This window comes from Caenorhabditis elegans, chromosome II, assembly GCF_000002985.6.
Source record: "Caenorhabditis elegans chromosome II".
NCBI lineage: Eukaryota > Metazoa > Nematoda > Chromadorea > Rhabditida > Rhabditidae > Caenorhabditis > Caenorhabditis elegans.
Window position 1 is genome coordinate 11,633,991 of NC_003280.10, and position 11,415 is coordinate 11,645,405.

An 11,415-nucleotide genomic window follows, 5' to 3' on the forward strand; every position below is an offset into this window, starting at 1 on the left:
AGAGCCTATAGCGGTGTGGGAATTGGAAGAGCTGAGACACGGAGGGGTGCGGGGAACGGCAGAAAAAAACGGGTACAGCAACCGATAGAACGGTGGCGAAGACGATGGACACGTCGGATTTGAGTGGACGGGTGTCTGGGTGGGCGAAGGGGCATTGGCGGGAGGTCGTCGGCCCCCCTCTTCTCCCCGAATCCACTCACAGACGCTCACAACCACACTCACAAGCAACATGACGGTCGCGCTCGCACAACAGAAAAGACCCCCGTCGCGTTGTCATTCACTCGCATCGAATCGCTCGCACAAAACGTGCCCGGCAATCGTCGCACACTGCTCGTCTGTGTCTCCAATGTCTTCACACACGTCTCGTGTCTCCTTTATGTGTCTTGCACCATAATATATCGCATAAGTCTAACCATGCCCTCCTGCCAGCCGACTATCTCTCGGGTTTTGTCGCTGCTGCGATATAGCCTCGCCTCCCCGTTTTCATCATCTTTTCCCTCCAAAACAGCGGCGGCCCCCCGACACACATACACAGACAGCATACGCGCTTTAGTCGTGTTTCGTGTCGTCCTCTTCTCGTTCAGCTTCGAATATACCCAACCAAAAACGCATCTGTCCTCATCCTTTTTCATCGGAAAACTGAAGCCGTAGGCTTCTCACTTAATTTAAAAAAAAAGAGCTCTTCGTTTTGAATTTATCTATATTCGAATTTTAAATTTTAAATTTCAATTTTTTCCAGGCAAAATTTGGTAGAATTGGGACGGAGTTATAGGCCGAATTTGCCATACATTTTCGATATTGTGTACGCCCGTCTGCAGTCTTGTTGTCCTAGTCCCAGTAGTCCCAGTTCTACGTCATAATTTTCCAATTTCAGTTTTCAACTTTCTGTTTTGTTGAGATTTAATTTTGACGGGGCGACAAATACAATAATTAATGCTCTGCTTTTATATGATATGCGCGTTCGTATGTCTTCGAGCTCTTCCTCTCTGAGCTTCTCAGGCGATTGAGAGGCTTGAGTCTCCCCACCCGAACAAGACGACTAGGTCGGGGAGTGAGTGTTTTGATTTGACGACGGCCCGGCCCGAGGGGCTGCTGCTGCTGACGGCGAAGAGCGAGAGAAGGGGGAAGCGAAACCGCTCTATGGTCGACAAATCGATGCGCATACCGATGGATTGGATGAGCGGCGGAGAGCGCAGAGACTCGCGAGACGGGTCGGCGCGGACTGCAAATGTTAGTTGTACGAGTGGCGGTGGGGTGTGGTGAGTGAGTGTTTGCGACGGGGGGCAACCACACACACTCACATACTCACATACACCCCTCCGTTTTCATACACTCACACTATGACACGTCACTCTAGCTCCTATGCTTTTGCCTCTTTCAACCGAAAAAAAAACATATTTTGTTTCCACCTGTTCTTTTTTATGTTCACGCCTGACTTGGGTAGTTCTTCTTCGCATGTATTCCAAATCTAAAAGTTACGAAATATGTTTGTGAGAGAGATAGAAAACGCGCTCTCATGTGATACATGTAAATGAATGCGACTTGCTTGTTAAGATTAGATTCGTTATGGGGGTTGGGGGACTGAATTGGTTTCGTTTTAAAATTATTATGTTAAAGGTAAAAGGAAGCAGAGGACGCCTTACTATTTGACATCTGAAAATTGCAAGTTTTCTTCCTAATAGTAAACTTAGTGTGACGACACTTTGGAGTTTGTCAATTAAAGTTTAACTTTCTTGTGATTTTTCAAGATGTCGAATTTTGTTCAAAACTACCCAGACGCTTCAATTCACTTTCTTTGTTCTATTGACTCCATTTATCACCTCCACGTCACCACTTCTTCTTTACACATTGTCTGCGTCTTTGCGTTGAATCATCAATTGTATTATTGCAAAAAAGATGGAGAGAGAGTGTGAGAGAGAAGTCAGCTCAACAAAACAGGTGCATTCTCTCACTCTCTCGTTGACTCTCTCTCTCTCTCAGTCTCTTTTCAATGAGACCAACGATCAATAGAAAGTCTGACGGCTACTCTCTCTCTCTCTCTCTTTACCTTTTACCATCTGCTGCTACCGCGTAGAGAGGAAGCGACACAGACTGACCTTGACAGGAGGATATCGAATAAAGAAGGGGGCTAGAGAAAGAGACCACCCCGAAAGTGAACCCCTTGAACAATACGTCGTTAATTGCAACGGTCTAGACGGAGAGAATTGACATTTGTTCTTTTTCAATACCAATTTGTAAACTTTTCAAAATGTTCAAAGAATACGAAAATATATTTAAATTTGTACAAACTTTATTTTTCTGAAGTTTTAGAATTTCCAGCTAGGTTTTTTTTCAGATTTTAAAGGTACTAAGATACTAAGCTTAGGTTTCTTAGAAACTAAGTTGCAGATACTAAGATCCTAGGATACTATTATACTAAGTTTCAACTATTAAGATACTATGTTTAAAATACTAAAATACTAATGTTAAGAATCCAATTTTAAGATACAAAGCTTAAGATATTAATATACTAAGTTTAAAATGCCAAGTTTAATTCACTAGATATTTAGTTTTAGATACCAACTTTAATATAATAATATTTTTAACAACTTTAAGAACGTAAGAATTATCTTTATTGTACATGTTATTGATGAAAGCAGTCATCATATCATTCATAGAATCCATTTCTGCCTGACAAGCTTCCTACGTCTTCAAGCATGCAAATTTCAATTTCGTCCACACCCATCTTCAATATTTTCCGCTCTCCTGCATGTATCGCGCCCTCGAAATGAATCTCTCGTAAAATGCACTTTTTCTTTTTCTTATCGGCGGGCGGTGGTTCGTTCTTCTTTGTCCTCCTATGCGGAGAGCCCGTGATTATATTGAATACGTAATCACTGGTTACAGAACCCCGTCAACAAGAGAAGGGATTTTCTATGACTGCATTTTGATGTTTTTCCTCACCAACACCACTTTCCTATTGCTTCTCTACCTCTCGGTCTATCTATTTTTTCCCAACAGCAGCTCTTTTTCATGTAAAACACCGGGAACTATGATACAGATGTCGGGGGATCACAATAGATGATTCTTTATTGTTTTATTTCAGGACAAAGGGGCATTTGAATTTTTTCAGATTATTTTCGTCATTTCCCCCACACTACATCAATTACCATTGCATCACAATCTTCTCTTTAGGTAATGATGCCGGCACATGGAGCTCTCCGTAATTGCAGGTCGTTATGTGGATAATTGATTCGTCGAATAATCGCTATTACTCTTATTATTACGAGATCTTCTGAACGAAAAAAAATTGAGCGGATTACGTGGAAAATTCTTGAGCTTTTCTTGAGCTAATCTTTATCAAAATAAATATTCTGCCCACAGAATAGGGCTATAGTAAAATCTATTTTAGAGCATTATTTTTATTATGGTATTGCCTCGAGAAAAATGTTATGTAATATACAAATGGTTATGGGTTCCTGAAAGGTACATGCCACATATTGTGTAAACTTGGAATACACGGTAAACGTATGTAATTTTGTTAATTTGAATAAAGCACGTTATCGGATTAAACACCAATGAACAAAACTTGGGAGAAGGAAGGGAAATGTTAGAAAATCGGAAGTTCAGTGAAAAGAAATTCACAGGTTTTTTTTTAAGTTTTGGAATATCCTTGGTATTATTGAATCAAGAGGAAAACCATATACCGTATTTCCTCTATTAGTATTGCACCCGGCTACTTAACTTTGAGACGTTATATTTGGTTCATTTTAACGATATGAATATATTATTAATTACGAAATAATAGTAGAAGAACTAACAAATATTTTTCTAGTATATAATTTTTTGAACAAAAAACAGAAAACTGAAATATAATCTGTCAAGGTTGAACAATGGGGTGCAATACTAATAGAGAAAAAACCGAATTATCGGATAGTATTGCACCCCCACTTTACAGGGTGCGCCATAAGTAAGGTAACACGTTTGCAGCTCTATAACTTCACGTGTCGAGAGAGTTATTACATCAAGTTGTACAAGTTTTGTTCTCCATAAAATACTGACCAGAAGAACGTTTTGAATTTTTAAAATATCCCAATCCGCATTGCTGCAGGCCTTCAGAACTTTTGAGATCACGATCTTTATGGCACGCAAGTCGGCATTCTGCGGGATTTCTACACTTTTCTCGAGGAATCCATCAAGTGTCTTACAAGTTTTTATAGTTCAGAGAATGCTCTTGGTCTGGAGATTCTTAAAAAACAAAAATCCAAAAAAATTCTGGCTGTGGCAGTAGTTGAAGTCTTGAATGACACAGTCGCCAGAAAAGTTGATGTGAGCGGCGGCAGCAGTATGCAGAAAAATTCATTTTAGTACTTTTCGGCACGTTTTGACCTGACTTTTCAGAATTTTTATAAAAAATTTAGCTCGGATGATTTTGTGGGTCGTTACGCCTTGTGAAACCAAAAAAACTGAGTAAATTTCGCAAAATTGAATTCATGAAATATTCTAAGGTTCTTGCTAAGCGCCAGTGTCAACACAGAAAATTTTTATATGCTACAAAAATAATCAAAAACGCTTCTTTACTTCTTTTACTTCAAATTTAACATAAAAATCATACATCTGAAAATTATTTGCGTGCGTGGGAGGTGTGTTTGCGTAGGAAGTGCCGCGTGCCAAAACACCGTTTTTCCGAAAGGGTTCGCCAAATTGCCGAGGTGATAAAGATCGCACCTTATTGGGAAACGCTACAAATTTTGGGTCAAATTGAAGGAAATTTAGTCAGCTATCAGTATTCGATAAAGGAATGTACGTATGACGTGGCAGTCGCGCGAAAATCTCATGTAAAAGAGCGCTTCACGTGTTACCATACTTTTGGCGCACCCTGTACTTTGAAAAATTATATTTTGGTTTATTTCAAAGATTTAAATAAGTAAATAACTACAAAACAATTGAAAAATAAATATTCAATACTTTGTCAGTGGTCAATTTTTTAAAGGGCAAACGACAATTGGGATATAAAATGTCAAAGTTGAACAATTGGGCAAGATGCTAATAGAGGAAATGCGTTATTAAATGAGGAGAATCGTCAGTAAGAAAATTGTTTAAAAGCCGCTCATATAGTTCTGAAGTGTTCCAATAAAATTACAGAAATTTTCTGAAAATTTTGAAAATTTTTCATTTACAATCAAACGTGGTAAAAACTCCTTTTTCGCCTATAAAAACTTTGGAAGTAGACCAAAAAAATTCTTACTAGTTGCATACTTAGCGTTGTAAGGGTCGAACCTGTAGAAGTTTGGCAATATCCCAAGAAAATTTGACAATTTTTTTGGTTAGCATTTGTGTTGATATCTTATACTCAAAAGTTAATCAAAGTGGATTGAATTAATCGAAAAATCTATAAGTTTTATAACTAATGAATACTGCTCTAGACTTTATCAAACGTTGGGTATTTTTAAATCGAAAGTTGCAACGAATTGCAGAGAAGTAGACGTGTATGATATGGAAACTTGTAACTGGGATTGTGCAAAGCTTGTAAAACATCCTAGAATAGGCAGTTCATGAGAAGAACATATTGGGCAAAGTAAGAAAACTTTTTTAAATTTAAAGCATACCTTTTCTGTTTGGAAAATAAATTATCGAAAATTTATCTGAAATTTTGTAAAACGCATATGATACATTGAGATTTGCGATAAAGAAATAAAACTAACAGACGTTTATTGCAGTTGCAAGGAAAAGTACATAAAAATGAGAAACAAAACGTTTGAAAAAATACTCAAAACCTGAACATGTAAAAAATGTAAGGTAGAAACACGAATTTTAAATTAGGATGAAATATTAGCTTTTAAAAATTAAAGCACATCAAATAAAATAAAATAAAAAAAATATAACTATAAAACTCATCGGTTTAAACCCCGTGATCTTTCCCTACTCTTTACCAACAAAAAATATTTATACAATTGTTAAATTAAAATTTAAATTAGTACTCAAAATCAATACTACTCAAAATCAATAATCAGTTCAACATGGATCAGTTAAGTGGATCAGTTGGAGTGATAGTCAGTTACGTCCGGCTTGGTGCAAGTTTGGTGCGACATGTGAGAAAATTATCGAAGATTGAGTATTCAATTTTTATGGTTAAAATTAAATTGAAAATAAATGTTTTGAATTGGAAGAACCATGTTTTAGATTAACAAATCTGGAAAGTTTGTATTTGAATAGACGAAGCGTAGACCCGTTTATACAAAAGTAATTTATCCAATCGAGACCATGGCCTTTAGGTGTTGAACTTTTTGCGCTATAGTGTTGAACTTTTTGCGTATTTAGCTTTTAGAAATTTTCCACTCATGATGTTAACTCAAAAAAACGTGGTTTAGAAAGAAGACAAGCGTAGGCCGAAAGTGAGCCATATTTTCATGGACTATTGCCTCGTGAAGACGTCATAACTATTTTGAAGAATGAAGGAGACTTTTTGATTCGCATTTCGGAGATGTTTCCAAACGACGGAAGACACTACATTTTGAGTGTAAAGCACAATAGTCCGCCGAGTCCCGACTTAGTTCCGGTAATTCAATAGTTTTAGACTAGACTTTAATGTATATTTAAATTTCAGATTATAAATATGGTTATCATGCAAGAAGTAGTATGTAACCGCAAGATGTACAGCATACAATGTAAATGTTTCGAATCAATTCAACAAATGGTGAACCACTACTTGACTACAAAGGAGCTAATTTCATCTATTTATAGCAGTGCTCATCTTATCAAAGCGGTGCCACGTCAACACTGGGAGCTGGATCATAAGAATATTTTCATTCAACAAAGACTCAGAGATGGTGCGTTTGAAGAAATAATGATGGGTCAACTGAAGTGCAGAAATAGTGGAAAGATGATTCATGTTGCCATCAAGAAAACGAAAATGCGGAATCTCACAAAAGATCAAATCAAAGAGTTCATGCAGGAAGCTCGGGTTATGCGTTCGTTTGCACACCCGCATATCGTTCGTTATTATTGAGTGGCAGCAACAACTGAGCCATTGTACATAGTAACCGAGTTGGCATTCCATGGACCCCTCGATAACTACCTCAAAAAGAACGAACTGAGCATTGATAGGAAGAACGAGATGACCCTTCAAGCAGCCTGGGGAATCGAGTACTTGCACAGCAAACCTGTCATCCACAGGGACATTGCAGCAAGGAACTTCGTGTATGGATACAATGGATTGAAGATAGCCGACTTTAAGATGACTCAAATCGGAGTGGACTACCAGGTAATAAAATTTAAACTTTTCAGCCTATGAATATCAAACAATTACAGGCCGATGCCAATGAGAAGGTGCCTATCCGCTGGCTGGCTCCGGAACTTATTCGTGGCGGACCATTCACTACTAAGACCGATGTCTGGGCATTTGCAGTGTTGTCGTGGGAAATATACAAGGATGCACTCCAGCCATATCCAGGGATGACGATCGCCGAAGTTACACAAAAGGTTGCCCGAGGATACCGCATGGATCTTCCAGAGGAAATGATGGAAATGGTGGGTATCAAATCTCTGATTGTGAGTTTCTTGCGTGGCATCTCTTAACAATTGTTCCTTTTTCAGGGAAGATGCTGGCGAGAGAACGAGCGAGAGCGTCCACATATGGCTGAAATCGCCTCAGAAATGCAACGTTTGACTGGCATTCCGAGACCTGATTTTGATGGAATGGAGGCTCAGCTGAAACGAGAAATGATGGATGTAAAAGTTGGACAACGTCTTCCGAAGGAAATCTAAAACATTAATCTTTTGAACATGCCCTACTAGAAATAAAATTTCTGTGATACGTTTTTTTATTGATTTTTAGGTGTATATTTTTATGCGATCTCCAATAGTCATAAAGTATGAGGATCCAAATCATATTCGAATTCCCACCACATGTAGGTTGAACTTGATCCGATTGTTGATAGTCAGTCACTGCCGATTAGGTACAAGTTGGGAGCAGGTTTACAAACCTGGAAAGATTTTTCTGGAATACATGCTGTCTCTGTTTCAGATAACTTCCCTCAATCTTCTTTAAAAAATCCCTCCACTTGACCAATTTCAATTTCAATGTCATCAATTTTCTGATCTCCAAAAGTTGTTGGTCGGACCTCTGCTCATCTGTTTGTCCTCCGCACGTTGTCGGTTGTCAATTCGAATTTCCATTTCGAAAATGATAAATCGGTGATAAATCACGTTTTTCGTCCGTTTCTCCTCTGCGTTTCCGCGCTTTCGCCGCAGTTTCCCAAACATCTCTCCAAAATTGCTATTTTTAGCGTCGCGCGCTCTTTGAAGATTTTCTCTGTGTCTCCACGGATACAGTCAAGCCGCAAACTTCCGGTGATTACTGTAGCATAGAAAAGGAAGAAGGACGATGAGAATTGGAAGCGGTAATCTTCATTTGTATCGTCGTTTCATTTATTTATTTTTCCTTCTCATACTTCTTTTTCTTCATAATCGCCACTCCTTTTATACCATCCAGTCCATCTTATGATCAAAGTTACAGTATCACAGAAGGCGTGGCTTCAATAAGGATTCAACTTTGATCTGTTAGTCGTTGGAAGATCAAAGTTAAGATCTCATTCTATTTTTTACCGCCGGTGATTTATAGGCACTGTCTTCAATCAGTAAACTTTGTGATTAGATATGGTTGAAGGTTTTATGGATATTTTAAATTTAAAATTACTGAAATGTTTTAAACAAAAACCTGGTTACAAAATATAAAGTAAGAAGTCCGGCGACCAATCAGTGATGAGCATCGTCGCTGATTGGTCACCTTATTTGCGCGTGGATTCTGAATGGAAAAATCAATTTTAAATCCTAATTTTTCTGCCAAGATTTGGAGTGTTTGAATATATTCTTTCTAGGGATCCTGGTCAAAACAGAGATATTTACAAATTTACAAAATTTAAATTTATATCAATTTACATTAATTGGCAAATTACCACTATGTTTTCTGGCCAATCAATGAAGAGCGAAAGGCGTGGCCAAGACCGTTGATTGGTCATGCTCTTTTTTCGGAACTACAGTGAAATTATTCAAATCTGAAAGTGTTAAATATTGGTAAATATACACATAGATAAATTTCGAAAATGGCTGCTATTGGTCGTTCACTTTGATGAGATTTAAGATTTTTCCGTTGTGATCACGTATTTGCTCCGTTTTTTACCCTAAAATTGTAGCCACAACACAAAAAGGCAAGTCAAGTGCAAATCCCTATTCTCTATAACGGAATCTCTAAGGCGCTGACGCAAAGATCAGTGGGGGAAACCAAATCTACAAAAGCCATATGCTGTCGGATGCAAATGTTCATACAATCACGCCGGGACATTCACTGACAATGTTTGACCGCTACAGCACTTACAATGATGTCTTGAGAATACAGAAAACCCCAAGTTTTCACGACTTTAGATGCAAAAAGTGACGTTTATAGATGCTGCGAGGAATGAAATCATGATCTATATGGTCTGCATTCGTCTTCATTTATGATATCATGGATGAGGACTGAAGTTTTGATATAAAAGGAGGAAACAGAAGAGCACGCACTTACTATCTGAAATTCTGTCTAGAAATTCTAGATTTCTTAAGAACTATATTTGAGACGTAAGCTATCACTTGATCTTGTGTGAATGTTCAACTAGAATGTAGTTTTTCAAGTTTACGGTAGTTTTAAGTTTTAAATTTTAAAACTAAAACGATCGTATACTTTATGCTTGTGATTACTTTACAATCCTTGAAACACTTTTTTAAAGAGTTTCAATTTTCCGTGTCACTACAAAGGCCTTTTAACTATAAAAAGAACAACTGGTTATCAAAACTACAGTACTCCGTAGTATAAGTTATCAAAACTACAGTACTCCGTAGAAGTAGGGTTTAATCTAAATACACTAACTTTAGTCCAAAATGTCCCAATATCATACCGAATAATAATATATAAAGTTTTGTCAATTCTTGGTAACTTGCAAAATTGTTTAGATGTACATTGCCAATATTTGGTAAACTGCCAAATTTTTGTGGTAAATTGTCTAATGTTTTGGTAATTAGCCAAATTTTTGGTACATCGCGAATATTTTGGTAATTACTAAATTTATTAATTAATTGCCAATTATTTTGGAAAATCGGAAAATGTTTTGTCAAATCGCTAAATTTTGATGGTAAATTCCAACTTTTTTGGTTATTTGCCAAATTTTGGGAACTGTCCAAATTTTTGTGGTAAATTGTGAAATTTTTTGGGATAACTGTCAATTTTTTGGCACCTTACCAATTCTTTTGGTAAATTGTCAAATTGTATAAGAAAATTGGTTTTTTTTTCTACATTGTCAATTTATTTTTGAAAAATTACTAAATTTTTTGGTAAATGGGCAATTTTTTTAATAAATTGTCAGTTTTCTTGAAAAATTTGTTTTTCAATAATCAGTCTGGAATAACAATCTGAACCTTTTCCGGGGTCTTGTTTTCCAGTCAAAGTGTGAAAAAACGCTTCCGGTTTCCCAAAAAAGACCTATAACCGGAAGTGATGCAAAAATTACACACGAATTTATGTTCATTCGTAACTGGTTCAGTTAACGTGTTCCAAGACTACCTCACAGATATCAGAAGAATTATCAGCAGATTTCCAGTGTGACTATAATATGTTGTTGTTCTGTATCGCTTCTCAGAATCAACTTTCACTTATTACCAGTTGCTGTCATATCATGAGACTCTCTAAAACGCCCTTGCTGCTTCTTTAAGATCTTTCAGATTGCTGCTAGATGTGCTGCTAGATATCACAGAAATGATAGAAATTCGACCAAATCACCAAACAAGGTTTGCACTCAACTTTTATCAAACTAAAAATAGATCCATTATTAGTCAAATCGTCTGCCACGTGATTTGCCTACTGTAGTTTGTACCCGAAATAGAACTTATATCATTCTCTCATTTAATTTTGATCCCATTTTTCAGTTGGTACTAACTTAAGATATTCAAAATATATTTCAAAAGTTTGCAAATCTGTTTACACTGTGTTTTTTTTGCCTGCAAACTATTATGTCAAATGATCAATTGTAATGTTTTTGCGGAGGAAATATCTATAAACACCACGAGAATTTTGATAGTCAGGCCAAATGGACTTTTTGAAACATGCGACACAAGTAAATCTAGGTGATTTCTCTGTACACTTTAGAATTATGAAATTGTTAAGAAATATATTTCAATTGACACCTGTAGCGGTAGCTGAGATCGTGGCAAGACCCTCTTAGGAACCGGGCATCAAAAAATCGGAAAATTGGAATACCAAAATAGTTCTGATCCTTCAACTTACCATCACCATAGATTACCAACTCCCCCCGAATTGTTTCTTTTCTTTTTCCCATTCTCCTCAAAATTCCCCCGCTTATCACTCATCTCGTTGTGAAAATCATCAAAATCAACGAATCCGAAATA

At 37.1% G+C, this 11,415-nt stretch overlaps 4 non-coding genes and 1 pseudogene across 5 annotated transcripts; 2 read left to right on the plus strand and 3 right to left on the minus strand.

Moving 5' to 3' along the window:
- Window positions 1–205: 205 nt before the first annotated feature.
- ZK20.8 lies at window positions 206–344 on the minus strand. The gene has a single exon (NR_051739.1). It is a non-coding gene; the product is annotated as an Unclassified non-coding RNA ZK20.8 (non-coding RNA).
- An 890-nt stretch (window positions 345–1,234) lies between these two features.
- Window positions 1,235–1,337, plus strand: ZK20.9. The gene has a single exon (NR_101752.1). It is a non-coding gene; the product is annotated as a small nucleolar RNA ZK20.9 (small nucleolar RNA).
- Window positions 1,338–6,370: 5,033 nt separating this feature from the next.
- kin-6 lies at window positions 6,371–7,746 on the plus strand (annotated as a pseudogene). The gene is made up of 4 exons: window positions 6,371–6,538; window positions 6,587–7,243; window positions 7,291–7,530; window positions 7,576–7,746. Coding segments are annotated over exons 1-4 (1,236 nt in total).
- A 176-nt stretch (window positions 7,747–7,922) lies between these two features.
- Window positions 7,923–8,054, minus strand: ZK20.10. The gene has a single exon (NR_101753.1). It is a non-coding gene; the product is annotated as an Unclassified non-coding RNA ZK20.10 (non-coding RNA).
- A 2,994-nt stretch (window positions 8,055–11,048) lies between these two features.
- 21ur-14663 lies at window positions 11,049–11,069 on the minus strand. The gene has a single exon (NR_051740.1).
- Window positions 11,070–11,415: the final 346 nt, after the last annotated feature.